Raw genomic sequence first — 24,524 nt, 5'->3', positions numbered from 1 at the left:
CAATGGTTTAAGATAATATTAAGATTTCAGAAGTGTCAGGCTCCTTTCTCCTGACACCACCTCCTTACATGCTTAAACCAACAGAGGTTAAACTCTCAAAGCAACACTTTCTTAATATACCTGGAATACTGAGCAGGAACTATCTCCTCAATTGCCTCTCATGCATTTTAAGCTGTATCCAAGCAAATCAAGTTAACAGGGTAGATGGGGAGGAGAAAGATAGTTCTGTGACTAAGAAGTAAGGCTACAACTCAACTGCTGGTACTCCCACAGATTTCCCAGCTCAGTCTTCCGTGCTCCTTCTGTCTCTGAAAAAAATAACACCAGTAGAACTAGCTCTAATAACTAACATCTAAGTTTTGTTGTGTTGTGTTTCTCAGTGTGCTCAGACAGTGTTTAACATAATCAATCACTGAAGTTCTTTGCTGGTGCATTACTGTGGTTCTCTATTTGCTGGTACAAAACATTGGAGCAGCCCTTGGGAGAACACTGGATAGCACCACTCATCTCTCTGATGCATTGTCATATGGTCCAGATGGTTGCAGTATGTAGGCAACTGGGAACCAAAGCAGCAGGACAAGTAAATCCTGCTGCAATTTCCTTCTGGCGCTGATCTTGATGCCTTCAGCAATTTGATGAGTTTGTGGTTAGGAAGTCTAAAGGCCTGGGTAGATGAACTCTTAGACCTAGCAAAAAAATACACTGCAGCACTTGAAGTAGCTTGCCAGCTATCAGATTTGCCCCCAAAAGCTGTGTAAAAGATTACTGCAGCTCAGCCAAGGGAAAATTCCCTTCTGCGCAGAGAGAATTTCCAGTTCCACAAGGGTGGCAATCTCTTGCTAGTGACAAGAAAAACTCAGAAATCTGTGTATTTCAGCAGATTAACTGTTACTATGATGTACAAACCCAGAGACAAATAGGAAACTATACTTCTTCCATTTGGCAAATGCAATTTTATTTCTGGATTACTTTTAAGAGTTCAAGATTTTAAATATTCTAACATATATACCCTGCCACACACATTAATTGGCATACTGGAAGAATACTGCAAATAAAGAAGGCAACATAAGTAAGCATCTGCATATAAGTGCAGAGTTCTCAGGAATGTAATTGTTATTTTTATGTGCTGGAGAAGAAGACTTCCAAACCTTGAAAAGGCAAGGCTTCAGTGGGAATTTGATATGCCAATGAACAGTCTCTCAGTAGAACAGGTGAGAAAAATCTAAACACAACACAAAAAAACAGAACACAAACTGGCAGATACAAGAAAACAATGACATTTCTAAGGAGATGTCTCTATAATATAATTACTAAGTCTACAACTGTAATAATACTTAAAGCCAAGCTGGTATCAATTTTATGGTCTTGAGGAAATTTACTCAAACCTAAGGCACAGTCACCAAGAGCAGAAAGATGCACTTGGTGGCGCCCTGCACAGTTTAGTCACATATAGAGGCTCACTGAGTACAAAGTACAAAACAGCAGACTGTGAATCACACCCAAATTTTCCACCCATGACCATATGAGGGCGGAATTTTTGCCATCAATACAAATACGCAGGAATATGAAAGTGACTACACATAATGATTTTATCTGAGCTACTTGCTAGTTATTTATTCTGCTGCTTCAGAAGATTCTCTATAATGTATGAGCAACACAATCAAAACTATTCCTTATAATGCTCGCATTCCTGGTATTCCCAGTTCTTCCACCAGCAGTGTTTTTATGCTCAAAAAACCATCACAACTGAGACACAAAAACAGACATAAAGAAAGCTACAATAATATGAGAACAGAAATTACCTGTGTACCCCTTTCCCATGAAAATCACCATCTAGGAAGCAAAAATATAATTCTTTTCACCCCCTAACTGGCCTGTGAATGTGTATTCACAAATGTTGCATTTGGGAACAGACATCTGTGTTCTATCTTCATTTGTCATTCCTATTTCCAGAAAACTGAAAGCTGATCTGCAAATTTGGCCCCTCAAAATTGCAAAAAGAGATTGAGCGCTCACAGACTGAACTATGCTGGTCAGCAGTTCTTTTCAATCATCTTCCAATACACATTCTGCTGTATGTCTACAGAATGACAACAAATTATTCAAATTATCTGAAGAATCTGATCTCTCTAGTTCATTTTACAGGTCAATCAATAAAGATGCATTTCATGTGGTTATTGATTTCCTATTAATTTACTGAGCAGTGCGTTTCTGCTGAGGAAAGATTCCATTTCAATAGCTGTAGTCATCCTTAAAAAAATGTCCTGTGGAAAAAAAGAAAGATAGTGAGAAACATGCTGTTAGCTTTCATGCAACTTTTCATCTTTCTAGTAAGCACAGTTTTTAAACTGGATCTTAAGTAGTTTTGATTTGTATTATAAGTAATAATTGCAAAGACCCACATGCAACAAGAAACTTTACCTTGGTAGTTCTAGAGGTCTATGACTGTACTTACAGTGATTACACCCACAGAGAAACCATACAGAATAAACTGAATTTCTGAGACAGGATAATTTCAGAACAAACCCATTGTATAGGTGTATGACAAATTAACAGAGACAAACTTCAGTGAAAACCAAACACTCATGAATATTTGTTTACAGGCACACTGTGAATAATGCAAATGGAAACTTGTTCTTTGGACAAGCCTTCACAAGAATATAATTTGTAGTTGCTTATAGACTTATGAACTCACAAAGCCACAGCAGTGGTCCACAGATAAGGAAAAAACTTTAAGTTAATCCTACTTGTTTAGACAGGGCCTATTTATTTAAGTCTGGTAGGTGATTAGTGAATTCTGAAGAGGATCTCCGAGGGACTTCATGAAGTAGAAACTAAATACTTATATTTTAATAACACAGGCATGGCAAAAGCCCAAAGAACACTCCAGCTCCAGCATACCAGGAACAAAAGCAAGGATGGCAAGCAATGCATAGGCAGGCACATGCTGAAAAAATAACGCAGCCTCACAATGGCTAGTCGTATTTAGCCAGGTGTGCTATTCACCATGAGGGACACTGCAGTGGCTACAGCTGCAGGAGATACCCTTGTCTGTACACAGGTGCACTGCCTTCAAAAACCTTTCTCTGTGTGTTGGGACTGCCTGCTGATGAGGGTATGGTAGGGCTAAACATACAAGATATGAAAACAAAAATAAGTGACAGTTATTTCCTTGCCCGTTAGCACAGGTATCGAACAAAATTTCACATCAATCTACAGTTGGTGTTAGCCAGTAAAACTGATTTACAGCAACTAGCACTCCAGTATTCTGCATAGAACAAGAGCCCAGGTTAACAGTGACTACAAAACCTTGCTCTGCCATTTTACTAGGTAATAAGGATATCTTCAAATCTTCTCCTTCAATCAAACTAGAAAACATGGGTTTTGCTTTTGAAACTGTTTGCCCAAAGTAAAGCAAGTTGTATGGACTTAATACCTCTATCACACTTGTAGCTGTAGATTCTTCACAACTATACTGATCATCTTTAAAACAAGGATTCTGTGAACTTTGCCAAGACACCCAAATCACTTAATCTCTTTTGAAAATTTTACATAAGTTTGCTTAGACAAGAACAGTAACTGCAATCTAATTAAAAAAAAAACCAAAAAACAAACAACCCAAACAACAACAACAAAACACCAGCAAAAAACCCCAAACCAAACAACAGAATTAAATGTCTGTTTGTGATGCAGGATTCTTACGGGGATTTGTTTACCTAAATTATGATCTATGGGAATATAGTAAATGATTCAGACTAAAGTGTAACCTCTAAAAAAACCCAAACCCCAAATCCTCAAATTTTAATCTGAAAGTATGATTGTACAGTCACGTACAACCAATTCTGAGAATCACAATTTTGCAGTCTGGGAACCACTGCTGTAATGCATGACAGCTACTTATAACTAACAAGTTAGCAACAATGTAAAGTAGGAGGTTACATAGTCCATAAGGAGAAACTTGAAAAGTTGGGGGGAGGGCGCGGGGGGAGAGAAGCAAACTGGCTGTTGTTTCTTAGCTTTTAATCCCCAGAGTAAAAAGCTTATACACTTACATTTCATCATCATATTCTTTTGGAGGTGATGCTGCAATGACTACGTCAATCCAATCCTGAAAAGAAAAAGCACAGGCAAACATCTGATGCTAAATACTGCTTTTAGAGGTGGTCAGTGGACCACCATAGAATGCCAGATAGAGAATCAAGGAGGTATTCTATTCCTGGAAAACCACAGGGAGCAGCAGCAAGGTCTCTGTTAAAAATTCTATAGGAAGACCTTTTATAGATTGACCTGTTTGATTTGAGTCTTGAAATTAAAGAAGAAAATCTACTGTTGCAACAAGATTTTTTTTAAAAAAAGTTATTCTAACATTCATCCTGTACTGGTCATCTGAGCAATGACTACAGTTCTTGCTGTGGAAACACTCACTCTAGCTGAAGGGCAATGTTGCTCGTACATCAAGAAAACAAAGATAAACTATTATCAGAAAATTCCGTTCTGCTTGCAAGTATTTCAATATCAAAGAGTGATTCTCTTATGTATACATATAAAGGTACTATAAACGCTCAGACTGTAATGTGTTTAAATACCAGTCTTGACTGGCTAAATGCCATGAAATCTCCTAGTAAATTATACACGTGGTTTTCAGAGATGCTACATTCCATCATCTTCTGCAGATTTTAGCTTACTTTTAGAGTACCTGACATACCCACTACTTCTGGTGTTTGTAACCTTGTTTGTGTTGATGTGACAATGTCATGATAGAAAAGTAGCTCTCATATGAGCTCTGTATAGAGAATGAAACAGTATTCCAAGGTTACTTACCCCACCCATGTTCCAAGCTTTTGCAAGAGTTGCCTGTGCTTCAGCCAACTTGCTGTCAATTAATATCTTGCCATTTACAGCCAGTATTTCATCCCCTTTCACTATGCCTCCTGGGAAAAAGACAAATGTGTTATACATAAGCAAAACAAAATTCTAGGAGTCTTCTGTGCCATATTTCTGCAGTACTGCCTGTTGTTGTATATTATTTGGGTTTATATTGTATTTCATTTTTATATATTTGGGTTTATATTGTATTTCATTTTTATACTGGGTTTTGTAATGGTTTCTTCTGTCCTGTCCCGTCCCCCCCCCCGCCCCGTTCCCCTGGAAAATGTATCATCCCGAAGTTTGTCCCTGCTCCTTTTCCCCACCCATTCTCCCACACTGGAATGTAATCCAACTCTGTTCCACTCCCACCTTATCCCTGATTGGGTAGTGGCTTGTCCCCACCTTTAGCCCCTTTCCCCCCTGGATAAAAGCCAGGAAAACCAAGTGGATTGGTCTCGTGGCTCAGGGACAGGGACTGGGCTCCTGACCCAGGTGTGGGCAGGACCACAGGAGAAAGACTGAATAAAGCCCAGATTGCCCCCCGAATCAAGTGCAGACCCTTCCTTTTGCCATTGACGGAGACCTGATCTCTCTAAAGGAAAAGGCTCAAAGCTGCTCTGGGATCTTTGGGGCTCTGAGGAAAAATCCTTCCAACTGTGGTTTGTCTTTCAAACTAGCCGAGGCAAAAACAGAGCTGGGGCTCCGAGAGAGACTACCATAACTGCCTATAATGAAACGTGTTCTCACTGGATGCAAAGGTCTGCACTAAAAATTGTAGGAAGTTTGCAACTTCAAAACACAAAAGGAATTTTTAAGCATGGCAAAGCCAAAGTAATCTCTTATTGATCATGACCAGTAAGAAACTAGTTCAATATGATCTTCTACATTTGCCTGTTTTGGTAATACAGCTATACAGCTTACAAACGGTGACTGACTGTAGGATGTTACTATTATGCTCCATCCCTGGAAGTGTTCAAGGCCAGGTTGGATGGGGCTTTTGAACAACCTGGTCTAGGTAAGGTGCCCCAGCCCATGGCAGGCGCTTGGATGACCTGTTAAGTCTCTTCTAGCCCAAAAAATTCCACAATTCTATAAAAATGGCAAAATTAATTAAATTCCTGAAGGAATAAAATGACACTTGTAAAAGGTTTGCATGACAGTCATTTCTTTTCAAGTGTATGTGTAGCGTTTGCTCCTTAGAACTGATTTTGACTTGCCAGTCAATCACAACCAGTTAACTGGAACTGGATTTGAAGAGGTGGTAAGAGGACAGTCTTAGTTATGAGAGATCCTGAAAAGAGTGACAAGCCAAAAAGAGCACCAAGGAGATCAGATGACTGAGATGTTTTCACAGAGAGAGTGACTTGAACTTAGGTGCAGGCTGGGACAAGGACAGCAAAGACGGCATAAGGCAATACTGCCCTCTCTGTTGACCTGGTTGTTATAAGAGTTGTTAAGAAAAAAATGGCAGATCCTTCCCACCAGATGCAAAGCCCAGATGTGTTGGTGAGCACGATCTTGTGCCTTCAAGAGCTAAGCTTCAGAGGCCCTGGCCTTTAGTTGGGTTTTGGGAATACAGCCAGCTGCTTAACTAGAAAAATTACTATTTTAAGTAGCAAAAAGAACAAAACTAAGCAATGTAGTGTGCAGCTATGGTCAGGTAATTGTTTTGCATGTGGAAGTACTAAAAATGTCATTGCTTGGAAATTGTGAATTTAAGCAGCACATGTGGGCTGCCCTTAAACTTGAGACAGAACTTGTGTTCTTGGGCAATCTAAGTGAGCCTTTAAGTACCAGGCTATGAAATCAGCCAACCACTCTCAGCCAGTGTAAGGAGACACTTTGTAGCAGCATTCAAATTCCCCATTGCTACTCACCATGTTTGTCCGCAGCACCATCCGCGTAGATGGCGGATACAACTATCTTTCCAATTGGAGAATCAATTCCTCCCTCAACTGCAAGGTCCAGTGATCCTTCCTATGAAAAAAAACAGTTACAGTTCAGAAAAGTCCATTAAGTTTTGCTGTTAATCTCTCCTTCTTCCCAGTAAGTGATGCTGTACATCAAATGCTTACATGAACCTTTTGAATATCAATCAAGCAACACATTATTTACCTTTTTTATTCGTAATAGCCGTACATCTTTTCCCATAATCTGGTCTGGGGTAAACTGTGAAAAGATATAATGATTAATCATTTCCACTTTGGAAACATTAAAAAAAAAAAAAAAAAAAAAAAAAAAAAAAAAAAAAAAAAAAAAAAAGAGGACCTTTCCCTCCTCTAAAATAGTGTAAGAGTAAGATCAGAATGCCACATCACCTTTTCCTGCAAGAACACTTCTGTTCAACATGACTAGAAAAGACAAATACACAAGACCCAGAAAAGCAGCAAGCAAGAATCTTACCTACTCCCAGCCCTCAAAATCAAGGATTTACCTATTTGTCCCAGAGTATTTCATAATAAACAGTGAGGCATGTTTAAATTCTCTCCTTACCATTGAATATGGATCAAAATTTTCCACATACTTCTGGAAGCCCTGAGAATAAAATGATATTTAATTGCAAAACCAGCAACGCATTCATACACTTAACACAAAAATTCCATCTTATTTATTAGTGAGAGAACATGTAATTCTGTAAGCTATGAAAGAAGAGAGTAACTGGAGAAAAGCCCAGAGAGACAGCAAAAGTCCACTCTGACAGAAGACATTTCAAAACCTCATGACAGACCAATAATTTGAGTTGGTCATATGGAGCATTTCTGAGGAAGAGTTTACCACCTGTCAGCTCCACAGTTCCTCTCTATACCTGACAGAACAGAAACAAATCTTGAAAGCACCATAGGCAGGTATGTTCTGCCACACTCTTTGGAGCAACATTTCTTGGGATAATCAACATGTTGGATGGTAACAGGAATGACAGGCTCCAATTCACCTGTCAGCAACATTACTCCACACTGTCTAGGTTTCAGGATTCTTTTTCAGCCCCCTTCTCTCCTTGATGTTGGGTTTCAGGGAGCTGGCTCCATACCACAAGCAAGAGCAGGACAACAATATGATTTTTGTTTTCATATGGTTCTGTGGAGGACTTAAAAGTTTTGTCAGGGAAATGCACAAGATGATACTGCAGTTAGGCACAGCAAGATTTAAGCTCTGAGAGGACCCACAAAACTTAGTGCTTAATCCTTGTCAGACCAAACCTGCAGGGAAAAGCAGGAGTTACCTTTTCTGCAAAGATAGGAGTTCCCACACCAGCAATCAGGAGGCAATGGTGTTTGAGTGGCAGTTTCTTGAGGAGGATTAGTAGCTACTGGGTGAGACTTTATGGTCAATGCTGGGGATTTATGAAAGCTGCACTTATCCTGCACACTAATGTAAGGACTTCAGAACTTCAGAGAATCTTTACTGAGGCACCTAGCTCCCACTTTTGTAGCCTCAAACTGCAATCACCTGGTGATAAGGGAACACAGCGCCACACAACCCTTTGCAGACACAGCAGGCAAGCCAATACCTTACACAGATCAGTGGTTCAGTGCATGACCAAGTTTGATATATTCCTTACTGCTCTATTTTTCACTGGATCCATTGGACAACAAATACTATTCCACGGTCAGACTCAGCTAAGCCTTTCTCCACTTGTAAACCAAACACACAGCTTGAGTTTCCTGTGGTATATTTAAGGGCTGGCTGTTAAATGGCAAAGCTGCAGCAGAAAATACTAATGCCTCCTCTGCTATACTCTATCACCTTTCAGTTGCCCAATTTTGATGTGACTATGAACCCTCTGGGGTCTGATCGCACCCATAACAGCACTGCCTTACATTAAGCTTGTTACACTCTTGTTATTACAACTTGTTAACATTTTTAACCAGATAAATGGGAATTTTATCACAGACATCATCAAGAGTAGAATTTCATCCTGGGGGAAAACTTCAATCGGTCATTCATTAATTTACAAAGTGTATTAATATAATGAACCATTTAACTAAAACTGTAAGAGAAACATTTTACAATGAAAGCTACCTAAGCAATTTATGCTTTGAATTATTAAATTTGTACTGCCCTTCAGTATCATGACTAAAGTAGATATCTATGGGCTTGGAACAAGTAATTTAGAGAAAAGAACTCCAATCTCAGCCAAGTCACTAAGTCATTATGTAATCTAAATGAAATCAGTGAACTTTCTGTCCCAGGTCGTCCTCATGAAAAACAGATGTTGCCCTTGAAGGATGTTTTCCTGGGAAAATAATCTTTAAACAGGAAAACAAACAAACAAACAAACAAAAGAAACTACACAAAAACAAACACACAAAATAAAAAAAATCACCAAAAAACCAATCTACAAGCAAAAGTCATAGAAACATAGAATATCCTGAGCTGGAAGGAACCCACAAGGATCATCAAGTCCAACTCCTGGCCCTGCATAGAGTGACACCGTCCAAACACTTATTGAGCTCTGTCAGGCTGGTGCCTCTGGGAGCCTCTTCCAGACACCCTGTGGGAGAAAAACCATTTCCTAATATTCATCTTAACTGTTGTCTCCTTCGGTTCATATCACTATGTACCAGAGATATGATCTGGATCCAATAATGTACAAATATTGCTAAGACAGAAAGAAGTCATGCTCTGAACTGTAACAGATCTTCCCTGAAATGGCCACCACAAACTGAGAGGTCAGAGAGTGTACTCCATATCCAAGAAGGGGGAACCAAGGAACACCAAGTGGAAAGCACAGTCCTAAGCCTACCCTCCCACCACTCAGGATGTTTCAGGTGAAAGAGAAAGAACATTCAAATCACTTCTTGACTTACAAAAAAACATTCAGAGAAATGAGCATAAGTTGAAAACGGAACACTAAAATATTTGATTGCACTGAAACAACTCTCTTTCTGGACTTCCAGATGAAAGCTGAAGTTACTATTTCAAGAAAAAACAGCCTCCAAAACACAAGCACTTAAACTAATGATAACTGCTTTCCTGGTTTCTAACAATAATAATCAAGAGCAATTGAGACCTGAAATAACAACAACAAACCACAAACAAACACACAAAACCCAAGCAACAACAAGAACAAATATTTGAAAGAAACTCACAACCAGAAATAACTAACTTTTTGAAAACCAACTCTTCTGAGAACACAATTGTTATATATTGAGAACATACTGGCATTTACTGGCAAATAAATAATCTCAAAACTGGATCTTTTTTCCCATCAGTTTTCCTTTCTAGATATAGATTGAAACTAATTAAAAGAAGAAAAAATTATTATTAATGTTTTACTGCTCAAAAGCTCACACTGTGAGCTCACTGCTGTGTGCCAACTTTTCATATAACGTCAATGCATTTAACTTAGCTTGCACTAACAAAGGGGTTAGAAATGCCAGAAACTGGCACATTTTACACTAGCGAAGTTTAGCATAAAGTTCACTTCTTCAAGGAACCATCTATTGAACCACCAGCCAACCAAAGACAAAGAGATGAAAACTTCATCATTATGACAGAGGAAAGCAATGAAAGTAAAAATGCAGTGGGAAAATCCTACACAATACAGAAAGGCTGAATGAACAAGGCTTTCCACCACCAGTTCCTCTGATTTCCTACCAGTAACTATGTTATGATGATAGCTTTATTTGTTGAACTGATAAAGTATTTTATTACTGAAAGCACTGCAGCTGGACACTAGAAGATACAACAAAACCTTAGGAATATCAGTATCAGATCAGTTACCAGCATTCAACTATCTTAAAGGTTGCACTTTAGTTACAGAAGTTTCAACCTGAAGGATTTATTCTCATTCTTTTTCTGCCTAGACTAGAAGCAGCCACACTTAAAGCTTACAAAGACTAGCAGTTCTCATGCACTAGGGTTATATTGCATCTTCTGTTTTAGAAACTGAGCAACAGAACTGGAAAGGAAAGTTTTAAATCTATGATCAGTCAAACAAGAAGTACCACACAAAACACAGAAAATGTTATTTTACTTGTTTTTTGTTAGATCTAAATGATGAATTGTAAACCACCATCCTTTTAAACATCTCTTGTGGCTGCAAAAGAAAGAAAATTACCAAACCAGGTATTAACTTTTTGCTTTAAATAAGTATCACCTACTCATAAATTATCTTACTGCTTATTTTGCTCTCCTAGGGACTGAATCACACTTGCACTTATTAGTGCACTTATTTCAAAATGAGAGAACACACAGAGTGAAATAATACTGAATGCAAAGTGGAAATAATTCTACAGAAACTAAACAAATAATGCACAATTCCACACAACAAGATTTCTTAAAAATATTTTTCATGACTGTTTTTATAACTAATTTCTAAAAAACAGTGCTTGGGTATCCTATCCATGATTTATGAGAAAAATTTGAAAAAAAACCCCAATCCTAAACACAGCAAAATGGTAGACTATAATTTCTAAAATTTTGAGAAGTCATGATAAATAGATGTTTTGTGCATTTAAGATTTGCTTTCCAACCAGGGATTTCCTATACTGAAGAGGTGAAGTCTATTATTAAATGGATTTTATTTTATTTTATTGTATTTGGCTTTGAGGTCTTAAATTCCACAGTCATTCTGTTTTTCTGTCACTTCCACTATTCTAACAAAATGGTATGCTGTAGTTTGGAATCACTTAAAATACATCAGCCTACAAAAAATTTCAAAAATGAAATGGGCTAACCCCCATATTATTACACAAAACACCACTGACACTTCCCCAGCCTGCACTCAAAACCTTGCAGTAAATAAGATAATGCATTTGAGTCTTCCAAGGCAAGAAAAACTTTCCACAGACCCAACTCTGGCATTTACCTTTTCAAATGCAATTTGCTTTAAAACAAATTACAATGTATCACTTTCACGAATGCTTCTCTCAGTATCCTATAGTCCTACTGTTTCTTGGAAAAATATTCTAGAGTCAATGAAATGTATTTTGTGTTTAATTAATACAAACTACGAGGGTTTTATCTTAGAAGACGTATGTGTAAGTTTGGAATGATTTTCCACAAATCTCTTTAGAACCTCTCTTAAAGCAAAAGAAAACAAAAGCAAGCAAGCAAACAACAACAACAAAAAAACCCCACCACAAGAAACCCCAACAAAACCAGAATTTTCAACACAGACTGTTTTGGTATGGCTATAACCAATACTAACTGAAATTTCCAATCCTATACCATCTTGCCACATGGTCTCTAAGCACTTATCGTGACTTTAATCCTGCTTCAAATCAGGCTTCAAATATTGTAAATTAGAGGAAAGCTTAAATACTATTTTTTCCCTTCAGAAATTCATCCAGCTGCAAAGGAATAAGGAAGGAAATTTTTTTGTAGCAGCAGGTGCAGCAGGGCCTTGTAACTCACAAAACAGGATGTTTTTGATAGATGGGAGAGCAGAGACTAATATTCCTGGTGGTTTTGCATCTATGAAAATCTCAGCACTAAATAATAACAGTCCCCTCCTGTTCTCTGACCTAAAATTTAATTGGCTTTGCCATGAGTATATTCCAGTTCACTCTAGTACAGCACATACTGGTTCTGACTCAGAGCAGCCTTCAGTTTTCAAGGCCACACTTAAAGTTTAAACATCTCCCATAATTTCCCTATTTTTAAGTGAAACAATTTCATTTTCATCAGCTGTTAAAAGACCTGGTAATTCTGACCTGAATTTAATTAATAAGATTAATAAGTCACAACAGAGACTTGTCTGGCCCAACTACCTTCCAGATAACAGAAGAATTTTACCCATTCTTGCATGCCTATTTTATTCTTAAGTGCATGCTTTTTCATCTTCTTTACTAGTCAATTGCTTGAATATAGGCCAATTGGATTAATTGCTTGAATCAAATAAATCCATCAGCCTCAGTTTCTTGAGCTTGGTACTCAGGACAGTTAAGTTCAGGTGAAAACAAGTTAGAAAAAGTGGTGTGCATTATTTCAAATTAAGGCATAAAAGCTGGAGTTCCATAAGGTGTGTGAAATCTAGGAAGATGAGAAACCAGACAGCAAATGGTATGTTGTCTCTGGTGATTCTGTCCTCCACTAAGAGAAGAGGAACTGGTACTGTACCTGAACAATGAACTTAAACACACACACAAAACCACACATAGCAACCAACCAAACCCCACTCCCCTTCTGCATGAAATCTAATAATAATTCTTATACACTTCTGGAGACAGGCAGGTACTGTCTTGTTTGTCTTGTCATACACTGGCCCTTTCATTTTTAACTAACAGGAGTAATCTCCCTCTTCAGTATCCATGCAGGTTTTATTTCACATACCACTTGTGACTTCATGGCAGGGAGGATGAATAAATACCCTCTACCCTGTCTAAGTCATCAGTGGAAGTAAAAGGTATAAGGTCTACCAAACCAATTTATAGACTGATCTTTCTCTTAAAGTCCTACCAGAATATTGCTCCCAAGGAAATTTTGATCTTCCAACTAATATAAGGCAGTTTGGGAAGGAAGATGATTGAATCTGAAATATTTTAGCAGACTTGTGATTTTGAATATGTGCATGCATGCATAACAAATTGTAAGACATTTCCCATGGAGGTAGATCTTGTTGTCAGTTTCTTAAACTACCCGGATGTAGGCATTAAGAAAACAAAAAAAAGTGCCTTTTAAAATTTGTACCAGGACTGTTTGATTACACATAAAGGTATTATCCACTTTGCAAACTAGTTCACATATACACACTTCTTCAAGAGCTAGATGATATTAACTGCAGATAATGACTGTTCATTCCTCCCCTAAGGGATTTCATATTGCTTAGAGATGTTAAATTACTGAAGACAATCAAAATGAGAGCTACAACTGAAGGAAATATCTCCACTGGAGGGATCTGAATTTATTTTTAGCTCATGTGCCTGCCTTCTCTTAAGCAACTTATTAAAACTGCATCCAATTACCATTCATTCATAATGTAGGAGCTTCAAGATGACTGGCTGTGGGAAAAGCAGCTAGTAAGTATCACTTAAATTTGTTTGTGTAAATTTGTGTAACTGAGAAAAGTAAAGGAACAAGAGTATCTAAATTACTAAAGTAATTTAGTAATTACAAAGACAAAGAAATCCATCATGTTTTAATGAAACAAAGCTAGGAATATTGTGCACATAATTTATTACCAGAAATAGCTTTTAATTAAATAAATGCAACATAATTTTGGTGGTTTTTACCATCACTTACTGTCTTACAAATGCATGTATATGTGTCCAAACATGGGGATGCAACAAACACATAACTGTAATACTAACAGCTTAAGTCATGCTGACCCTCAAGAATAAATACTACTTATTAGTCCACCAGCTATTTTAGGTGAAATTCAAGGACTGTAAGCTGGGAGTTATCATCTGTCTGAGCAATATTTCCCTTTTTTTTTTTTTTTTTTTTTTTTGCTCAGCCTTGGCTTACCTTCCCTCATAAACTACAATTCCCAAGAATGTTACATGGTTGGTCTTAAATGTTTAGCCTCTGACTTTTCACTTGCATTTGAAACAGAAATGGAAAAGAAATAAGAAAAAGAAGCTGATTGTGAGTGAACTTTGCAGTCATACTGTACGACCAGTATATTGGAGTCTGATATAACAGACTTTTCCCCCTGGAAATTAAAAGATACATTTAAATTATATATATATATATATATATATGAGATAAATTATAAAATAAGGCATATATCTTCAAGTATGTTCATGACTGTTTACAAAGGAAAATAGCAGTTGACCTGATTTTTATTATTTCATTTCTGATTAATTCAGAATTTTTAAAAATAAAATCCAGCATTTGAATAAATGAGAAATAAGATGTACAAATTCTAGGGCTTTACGCTGCCCTAGAATTATGCACCCCTGTACAAAAAATATCACTAAAAGTGGCTTTTCCACCATAGAAAAAAATGGAAAAATACTGTTTTGTACTTACCATTAGCGACTGCTTGAAAATATACAGGAATTTTAGTTAGCAGGAAATGGGATAAAGATTGATTCTTTGAGGACATGCCAAAGAACAGAGTCAAGACAAAACCCCCACAGTACTGGAGCACTCAGAAAAAGGATATCAAAAGGCTTACCAGGGCCTCTGATTTGATTGTTGGCCTGACCACGAAGTTTGGGTTAGGATGCAGCATAACTGGTTTAGAGACTATTGGTACCCCTGGATGACGGTGGGTAGGTGGACTTGGAGCAAGTTGCTATGGAGTTAATTTAAGAAAATTACAGTTCACAACCTAATTTGTGCAAATCCATCATTTCACCAAGAGTCCTCAATTCAAATGGTTTATCATATAGAATTTAATGACACTAATACAAAAAAGAGCTGACAGAATTATTTTAATTACTGCTTATAAAGTCAATAAATGAAAAGACAGATTCTCATATACAAGCAGTAGCTTGTCACCTAAATTCTGGCTTCACCAGCAGGATTATGGAAAAATCTCAGCCCTGCTTTTGGCATTTTTCCCATAAAGGCAACAAATGAGAAGGCAATTTCCCATAAAGGTGACTTCTGAATGAGAAGTTAGAGGGGGAAAAAAAAACCAAACAAAAAAACCCCCAAAACTGCTAAAGTTGAATGTCAGAATACAGTGAACCCAAAGTAAGATTTTAACTAATCCATGGCTAAATGAATCTTTTAAGATGAAATTCAGCAGCGCTGCAGCAAGCAGCTTTCCATAAAGAATTTCAAGTCAAATTATCTTGATTTAACAGCAAGGGTTTGCTAGGTTAATTCCCTACCCTTTACTCCACAAAGTAAAGATACCCAGAAACATCTGAGACCTAATCATTCAGCATGTCCTAGTCCAATCCTACACTTTCTCACTCAGCCAAAACTCCAACTGACATCAAGCACAGTTTTATTTAAGGAAAGAGTTCAAAACTGAGCCCTGTGGATTCCAGTTTCAGACTTAACTCTGTCCCAACAACACTTGGGACACTTTCCTCAATGTTTCTCATAGGAAATGTTATGTATTCCAGAGATTGTTCTTACGACACAAGCTGTAACCTCTGAAATTATTTATCTGCTTGCAGCAAATGGATAAAACTACTTTTTTGGTGGTGGGGTTTTTTTGTTTGCTTGTTTGTGGGTTTTTTTGTGTGTGTGTGTTTTTCCCCTGTGGGGTTTCCCCCCCCACCATCCTTTCCTTTCTTAAATAATTTTTAAAAAGGTTCAAATCAAATATTTGAAAGTCCCTGTGAATATCACTCCACAAATGTTGTTCCAAACTGCAAAATATCATTAAGCATTCTGAACTTAGAAGAATCAGAATCAACAGATTACAGATACCAACTTGTTAAGATGCACTGGAAGTACATGATTCCTCCTGGAGTTGCACAATTTGGCAACAGATTTTTCAGGAGTGCAGAATGGATGTTGGATAATTCTGACTCAAAATCAGGGCAAAGATATATCAAACTACTCGTGGTTCTGAGATGAAACTTGCATCTTAGCACTCATAATATTTAAAAGATAGTTTGAACCTAGCAATTTTTGCCTCGATGGAAGGATAAAGCACATGTGGTGTGACGTACAGACATTCACAGCATGCAAATATGGACTGCATTTTGCTAAACTGTTGAAATACAAAATCCTTGGACCATTAGGAGTCACTTCAACCACTTGTTGCCATCAGCAGAGCAACATATCCACACAGATCATCCCATGTGCTGAATTTTGAATAAATTGGCCCTGCAGAGTGAAGCCCTTGACAATTCCTTGCCATTAGCATTACATGGGAAGTTCATGAAACTACAGCCATGATAAAACAGACGTGACGTACCAGTGGGTTGCTTGTCACAGGGGACGCTTTGTCAATGTGGGAGGTGTTTCTTACAACCTAAACAGCAACACACGTAGTACTAGATTCATATAAAATGTAAAGCTAATATTAATTTTTTCAGAAAAAGACAATTTTTACCAGATATTTTAAGTTAGTTCACAAGAATATCTCTTGACAAGATTTTTATTCCTTTTGTCAGGTTTTGTTTGAGCTGAATTGGAAATTAAATTATCTGGGTTAAAACAAAAAATGGAGCAATGTAGAGACGATTTACCAGATTGAGCAATATTAGAAAAATGAACTTACGGGACAACTACAGTTGTCTTATTTTTTGGCTTTAGCAGGCATAAACACAAGATTTTTAATCCTCTGTAACACAAATGCATTGATTTTGCTTATCTGTGGGGTTAAAAACTGATTTTGTAAAAGGTAGCAAGAATAAATTGTCAAGCTTTGTATTTTTCTCCCATTTCTGAAACTACATTAGAAATGCTGAATTATCTATTCATAAACAAAGCAGCTTTGGCTCAATTAATTATACTAAGAGCCTAGTTATTTCCTCATATACACTAATTATCTTCCGTGAAAACTGACATTAATTTTAAAGGCTAGATTATTTGTTGTTACCTAACATATTTTTCTTAATTATGAATTTATTTTCTCTAACTGAGCTAGCAATGACAAACTGCCAGAAACAGATATTAGAATATAGTGATTTGGGATCAGATCAGTATGGCAGTTCCTATATTAGCCCTTCCATCTGAATATTCTCTGTTCTCTTTAGAAGAGTGTACTTCTCCTCTCAACACAAGTATTTTGGACACTTTTGTCATTTCACGCCATTTTTATTTTGCAAATAACTTGGGAAACCTTCTATCCATAAGAACATATGATATTTCCATTTCAGTAGATCTAGCATATTCTTGACACTTCAAATGTATGAACCACATAGATCAAGCACTGTTAGAGATCCACATAAGTTTACAAGAGAATCATGGGTCACATTGGGGCATTTATACACAGAGAGAGAATCTACCAGTTTCCACCAAGAAGTGATAAATTTGCATATCTTTCCCCACCCAAGGAGAATCATGCAAATACAAAGACTATTTAGTGAACATGCCAAACCCCCAAAACACAACAGTGCAGCCAGTCAACCCATGCAGAAAATTGTAGGAAGGAAGTCACCATATGGGATCCTCTTCTGCTGCTTGAAACAAGTAAGAATCTTTTGCCAAAAGAACAAGCACATGCTTCTCACTACAGTGCTTAGCAAAGGGAATTATGATGAATCAACTTCCATTTCTTTCCTAAAGTGAGATTTGGCACAAGATTTCATTCATTTGATCCTCTTCTGGACTCAGATTGCAATAAGGAGAAAGTCGATGTTTTCTCAAAATACAAAAAGTCAAACCAGGATACCAGCTCTTGCTTTTCTATTTTACACAGTTCTGACCTTTTAAAAGTTTGACTTTTGACCTTCTGTCTTTGTGTCAACTTTCTTTGTCCACTCTTCTCACCTAACAAAGCAATTTGATGACACATTTAAAGAACAAGTCATTTTCACTACAGGGTCACTTTTCTCAAATTTAATATTTTTTTTTTTTTTTTTTTTTTTTTAACAACTGATACAATCTGCCCAGGACATCTACAGGTAATAGGGCTACAATGTATTCAGGCAGGAGAGCAAACTTCTCCTGACACTAAAAAATGTTAAAAAGAAACTACCTCTGCATTGCAATCACTTCTGAAAATGGGCTGATTTGAAGTGAAGTGAAAAAATGAAGAAACCACCTAATTCCCGCTTTTAATATTGCAAGGGGCCGAAGTGTAAATCCAGCGGACAAAGAGGGTGATGGATCAGGGCAGGGAGGCACACAGGGGAACAGAAAAGGCCGCATGCATCCAAACAGATCCCGAGGTCACCTGGGAAGGTGGTGTTACCAACAGGGCTGGCCCTTGTGGAGCATTTGAGGCAGAAGGTGGATGAGCTGGTGGTGCTGGGGTAACAGTGGGGGGTGGCGGTGGTGGCGGTGTGCGCTGTTTGGGTTTGTCAACTTCATCTAGGTTTATGTCATCGAGATCTGTGGTGTGCAGCTGTAGGCCCCTGGCAAAGCGCTGCATCGAGGTGGCAGAGGGACAGGCAGAAGGACGTCCACTCGCCAGCTACATATGACAGAACAGAAATCTGCCTCAACACTGCTGCCTGCCCTAGAACACTGCTCAGCCCAACTGCTCCTCCACAAGGAAGATCTTTGCTTCACCCACACAGAATATACACAAACATCTTCTCTGAGCACTCCTTGAGATTCCAGTTTAAAAAGAAGAAAAACAGGAGTGGTGTGACAGCAGCTCTTGGGGTAAGGGGGTTGACGAAACCCCACAAAACCCCTATGGCATGAAGTTTTCAGAAGGCAAAATCACAGGACAAGCCAAGATAACACGACTTTTGCCTTTCTGGCTCTTATGAGGAGAAAGCAAGCACTCCTTGCAAAGGTGATTATTTGAAGGAAAATAATCAAAGACAGGCCCTGAGATTCTATATCATTAAAAAAGGGAAAGCGGTTACAGTTGTCTAAACATAACCATACATTAGCACAAAAAAGGAAACTAAGATTAAGCAGCTATCAAAACAAAAAAAATTTAGTGTGCTATGAAATTCAGAACCTTGAAGGGCTTGAGTTCTTATAATCTATGTTAATCCACAAAGAGTTTGAGATTTTATAATTTATGTTAATCCACACCAGATCTATCGGAGTACTAAACAACTTCAGAGTTTGAACACAATAAGCAGCTCATCCAAAAAAAAAGGATGTGCGTGAGGAAGGAGTCTACATATGCTGTTGGAGTTGCTAACATTTCTTTTATCAGTGATCAAACTGGAATATTTGAGAAAATTCAGTAATTTTGCTATTTTGTACACTCACCTGAGGAAACCTTACAGAGATAAGCTGACAGACACATTTATCTTACTCTTATATGGCAACACTTCCTTCAAGTGGGTAACACTTCCTTCAAGTGGGTAACACTTCCTTCAAGTGGGTAACACTTTTCACATTCTTATCTAACATGTTCATGGCTAGGTGATGAAAAATAGCTATTTCTTTGGCAGAGGTTGGGATCTTGAATGCTCTTGTTCCCAAGAAACAGTTCAAACTTCTAGCACTTGAATATTTTTCAGCTGCATTTACCCTTAAGGAGCACTCAGCTTCTGTGTTTTACATGTTTTAACTGCTTAAATAGGTTTGTACAAAAATCATAATAGAGCAATTATATATAATTTAGTGGAAAAATTTATGGAGTAAACACAATACATAGTGCTTGTCTTAAACCCAGGCAGAGATATGAAAATATAACAGTGTTTGTAATCTGTAATGTTCCTTCTTACTCTACAAAAAGTGGGACAAAGTTCTAGCAGGACACAAGCCGCCAAGTTTGGATAGTGAGAGAAAAACTCTGCATAATCATTCCACTAAAGACCTGTACTGAAAAACCACAGGGATCTGAGCCTAGGGCCATAAGGAACAAAAGATCAGCTGCTTTTTTCAGAGCTGCTCTGTGCTGACCTGAAGAAAAACCATGTGAGTGTTCCCCAAGGTCCTTTTTGTGGTTGCAGTTTCTTGGCAATCCCACGGGAGCTCAGTAGATTGCAGTGTTCCTCTTGGAATTGGCTTTCCTTGGAAGACAGCCAGAGCAACAAGATGGTGGGAAAGCCTCCCTCCATGCCTAAAACCATCATGCTCTACTGAACAATCACTAACTGTAGCTCCCCTGACTAAAGGGTCTAGTTAAAGCACAAGCCCAAACCCTATTCCTTGTGAGTTTCCTATCTTTTTTGTAATTTTCTTATCCCGTTCCTTTATTTCACACAATACAAGGAAACTTCCAAGAACTCATCATCAGTGATGTTCTTATATTCACATAATACTAAAAAATGCAGCTGGATCTAGCTTTTGTTACTGATAGCATGTCCCACCTAGCCCAAATATTTCATGAGACAATAAAACTGTTAATTTAGTGGTAATAATATATTTTAAAAGGACAAAATACAACCAGTTCATTAAAATAATATTTAAATCTTCATAAAATATAGGAAAAGCAATTGCTATAGATTGTAAGTCATCAATTATTGACTTTTACTCCTCCCCTTAGAAAGAAGACTGGAGGTGAAAGAAAGACTTTTTCACTGGAAAACCTATTGCTTTTAGGAGACAACTTTTGGTTATTTAGAGATCATACAATATATGGAAAAGCTAGGATTTTACCTCAGGAGACTCATTCTCCACACAGGAAATCTGTTCTAAACGTGTTTGACAAAGTCTTTCCACCCAGTGCTGCACCTTTTCTGATTCTTCCAGGTCTTCTCGTTCTGTCTCAGATACCTTGACCATAGCATTGGTACATTAGAAAAGGTTATAGGTATGGTCATAATACCAACAGGTTTAATAAGTATGAAATGCCACGTAAAGTAGTTAAAAAAATTACAATAATACTTTTAAGAAGTATTATTTTGCTTATTTTGCAGTTTTTCATTAAATTCATCACTACACATGGACACAACTGCAGAGCTATCCTCATTTGGGCATAAGCAGACTAGAAATAAGCAAATGTGGCAAGAGAATTTGGCAGTAAAACAACTTTCAAAATTTCATTATCTTTGACATAATTCAAAAAGTGTTCTGCTAAAATAATTCCACTAAAAATCCATCTGTTTTTCTTTCAATACAGCTTTGCGCTTGATAGATCACAACATACCTCTTGTACAAGACGATTTATTTTCAGTTGTTTTTCTTTCTCCAGCATTCCTTCTTTCTCTTTGGCAAGTTTTTGCTCAAACTCCATTTCCTTTTTATTCTTCTTCTGTTCACAAAAACTATCACTTTTTGACTTCTTTTGTTCTTTCCCTTTCTGGGAAGGTTTTTTAACAAAAATTTTTACATCAGCTAAAACACCACCAACTTCAGTTTTGATACATGAGTGTCTGTCTTGAAAAATTAATTACTGTCTATGCAAGTATTGGGATGGTTTTTTAAAAGAAAATCCGAAGTCCATTTACCCATCAATTTGCAGGAAATTCAAACTCCTTGGAGGGCTTGTGCCCCCTAACATAAGCTAGATGATATCAGAGAATTCAACTTTTTTGTTCCTCTGCAAACTCCAGGGCACACAGGCCCACTACAAAACTGAATATTCAAACAGTTGTGGTTTGGTCTTGACTTGGCATCTCTCTCTGTTTTGGCATTTATGGATATATATGACTGATTGCTTTCAGGTGTTGACAGATGCTCATGTATAGGTAGATGTGAATAGTCCATGCATACAACAGCTTCATGCATATGCCCTAAAATCAGCATTGCATCCCCTAACAAAACTGAAATAAGAAATTATAGAGGAAAGGTTTAGATCAGTGCAGAAACTGAGTTGCTTCCAAGAAGGAACACTGCATCACAAAGACCATGTAGCTTCTACAAGCCCTGGATAAAATCTACTCAGATGAGCTAACTAACACAGCACAAAGTGACTCTAAAATTTTAGATGTAGGATACAAACAAAGGGAAAAGCTACACAGTCTTTTGGAAACATCTGTTCTCCCATTGTCTTCAAAACACATACTGCTCCTTATTTCTACTTCAGTGATGGCACATTTCTGCTACCCTTTCACATTTGTACAAGTAGGAGATAGTTCATTTTGAAAATGCCATGTTCTCCTTTTATTTATGAAAAATCAAATAGAGGAGCAGGTGGCCACTTATTGACAATTACTGCCCCTGCCAGAAAGGCTGTGCTTCAGATTTTATTCTGCTATCATCATCATCAGCTATTGACTTTTCGTGTTTTGAATTCCCAAAAACACCATGAACTGCTTCACATCGAATAACATTATTTGTCTTCCTTTCACCTTTTGCATGTTAATATTGATAACAAAACCTTGAAAAACAAACATTTTCCCTGGAAGCTACAAAAGCCAATTCCCCCAGTGAAGCAGTTAACTGAAACTTTGTACTGTTGAGTTCGGTGGGATGTGGTTTACTGCTTCATGGTTACATGGTGGTGTAGGGAGGCGAGCAGGGGGAAAAGGAACCCCAAAACCAAAAAAAATCTAGCTTTTCACACTGGTGTTTTAACACAAACCTAATTCTGTGGTCATTTTGTTCAGGGATAATTAGTTTTTACCTTAACAACAATTGCCAATATCATCCTCTAAAAAATTCCAAGGTGCATTTAGTACCGCCTGCCAGATACAACATCAGGCAGATCAACTTGTTAGGTATCAACATTTGAATAATTACTGAATTCAGAGGCACACTAAGCAGTATACAAGGCAAAGTCTTCCAGAACATGAACATATATCTGAATGTCATAGCTGCATTCACAGCATTCAGATATAACAGGATGATTCATCCTTTCCTACATTTTTCTCTGTGAATTCAGTTTACTTCCTCTTATAAATATTTTTAGAACAGAGTGAAATTTTGTTTTTAGAACAAAAAAAAATCATTAGCAATAGGGAGTAAGATAAAAATTTATCACTGCCAAAAGCAAAAGATTAAAAATAAACCTTTTCAAACTTCTAGTGCCCACTGTGTGGTAAAGTTCAACAGGAATTGTGTAAGATCATTAGTAAATGAAGGGGTATTTGGACGTTCTGTAAATCATGGTTGTCAGCAGCACACAAAACATTACCTACCTTCTTTGTGTGAAGATTTTCCATAACATGCATTAATAATTTTCTGATAAAAATCCTAACTGCCCTGGCTTTCACACAGCTTATAGATCCATGATGATTTACAGTCACTAGCAGTACAAAAAGACTTCGGAATGCATCATCTTCTCCTAATCTCTTTTAACAGGAACAAGTATATCCTGGGCATACACAAGGTCAAAGTAATAGTCCTAAGCAGTGATACAAATCCTTCATCTATCTGAAACCATCCTGACCTCTGAAACCTTGAGTTCTTGCCAGATAAAAGCACAAAATCTTCATGGCTCTTTTACCACAGTTAATTACCAAAAACCTCACCACCAAAGCACAAAAAACAATAGCAATCCCCCTATAATATGGCTAAAATACATTGCAAGAAATAAAGAGAAGGAAGAAATAGCAAGTATAAAATATTATTTGAAACTCTCATAAATTCCAATACTTCAGCAGCACCTCTACAGACACAGAAGTATTCTATCAGCTTATAGATTGTTAATTGTTTTTTTCATATGTGCATGCCTAGAAGCCTTTTTTCTTCAGCACTCCTCCTACAGGGAGATTTGCTATGTAATTTTTGTCTCTGTACTGTTTTTATGTACACATGATTCTGAGGACTTTTGGAGAACATGAAGACATGCACTACCCACCTGTAATGAGCACCTTCTGCAAAGTATTGTTATACAATTCCCTCTGCACATGGCAGAACTCAGAGACTGAAGGACTCAAAAGTACAAAGTCCTAGACACATGCATACCAAAAGTATCCTTATTTGTGCACATGTTAAAAGAAGGAGCATTTGACTATAAAGAATGTTTACTAATAACAGAGAAGAAGAAAACTGAGGAATTCCAATTCAAACACACACAGAGCAAACAAATTCACATTTCAAACTCTGTACCTTATGTATTGTGGGAAATTTTCCATCATACCGATAAAACCATCCAAAAGCTACAAAAGGTAAAGGCAAAGTTTTTTAAAGAAGAGCCAAGGACAGGCTTGTACTCAGACCAATCCATGCTGATATGTGTAACTGATTAAAATTTATTTGAAGGCACAACACCAGAGGTTTGATATTACATGACAAGTTCTTAGTTAAATTCTTGAAAAATGATCCTAGTACATTTAGTCATAAGTTTCCCTTATTTTAATGATACATATTTTATGTCAAACAAAGAAAAT

At 37.4% G+C, this 24,524-nt stretch overlaps 1 protein-coding gene across 3 annotated transcripts in view; it reads right to left on the bottom strand.

Annotated features, from left to right (window-relative positions):
* Nucleotides 1-935: 935 nt before the first annotated feature.
* USH1C (USH1 protein network component harmonin) overlaps nucleotides 936-24,524 on the bottom strand; it is a 46,915-nt gene continuing 23,326 nt past the window's right edge. Inside the window, exons 16-21 of one of the 3 annotated variants that reach the window (XM_040066163.1) lie at nucleotides 7,363-7,404; nucleotides 6,985-7,038; nucleotides 6,747-6,846; nucleotides 4,822-4,931; nucleotides 4,053-4,108; nucleotides 936-2,264 (exon numbers count right to left, since the gene is read on the bottom strand). In XM_040066163.1, the coding sequence (XP_039922097.1) occupies nucleotides 2,252-2,264; nucleotides 4,053-4,108; nucleotides 4,822-4,931; nucleotides 6,747-6,846; nucleotides 6,985-7,038; nucleotides 7,363-7,404 (375 nt within the window). In that variant the 3' untranslated portion in view covers nucleotides 936-2,251. Of the gene's footprint in view, nucleotides 2,265-3,026; nucleotides 3,127-4,052; nucleotides 4,109-4,821; nucleotides 4,932-6,746; nucleotides 6,847-6,984; nucleotides 7,039-7,362; nucleotides 7,405-24,524 lie in introns of those variants that run through there. The other 2 variants (XM_040066162.1, XM_040066161.1) reach the window with 2 other exon arrangements.

Source organism: Hirundo rustica, chromosome 6 (genome assembly GCF_015227805.2).
Source record: "Hirundo rustica isolate bHirRus1 chromosome 6, bHirRus1.pri.v3, whole genome shotgun sequence".
Lineage (NCBI taxonomy): Eukaryota > Metazoa > Chordata > Aves > Passeriformes > Hirundinidae > Hirundo > Hirundo rustica.
This window is presented reverse-complemented; position numbering and strand designations above follow the sequence as displayed.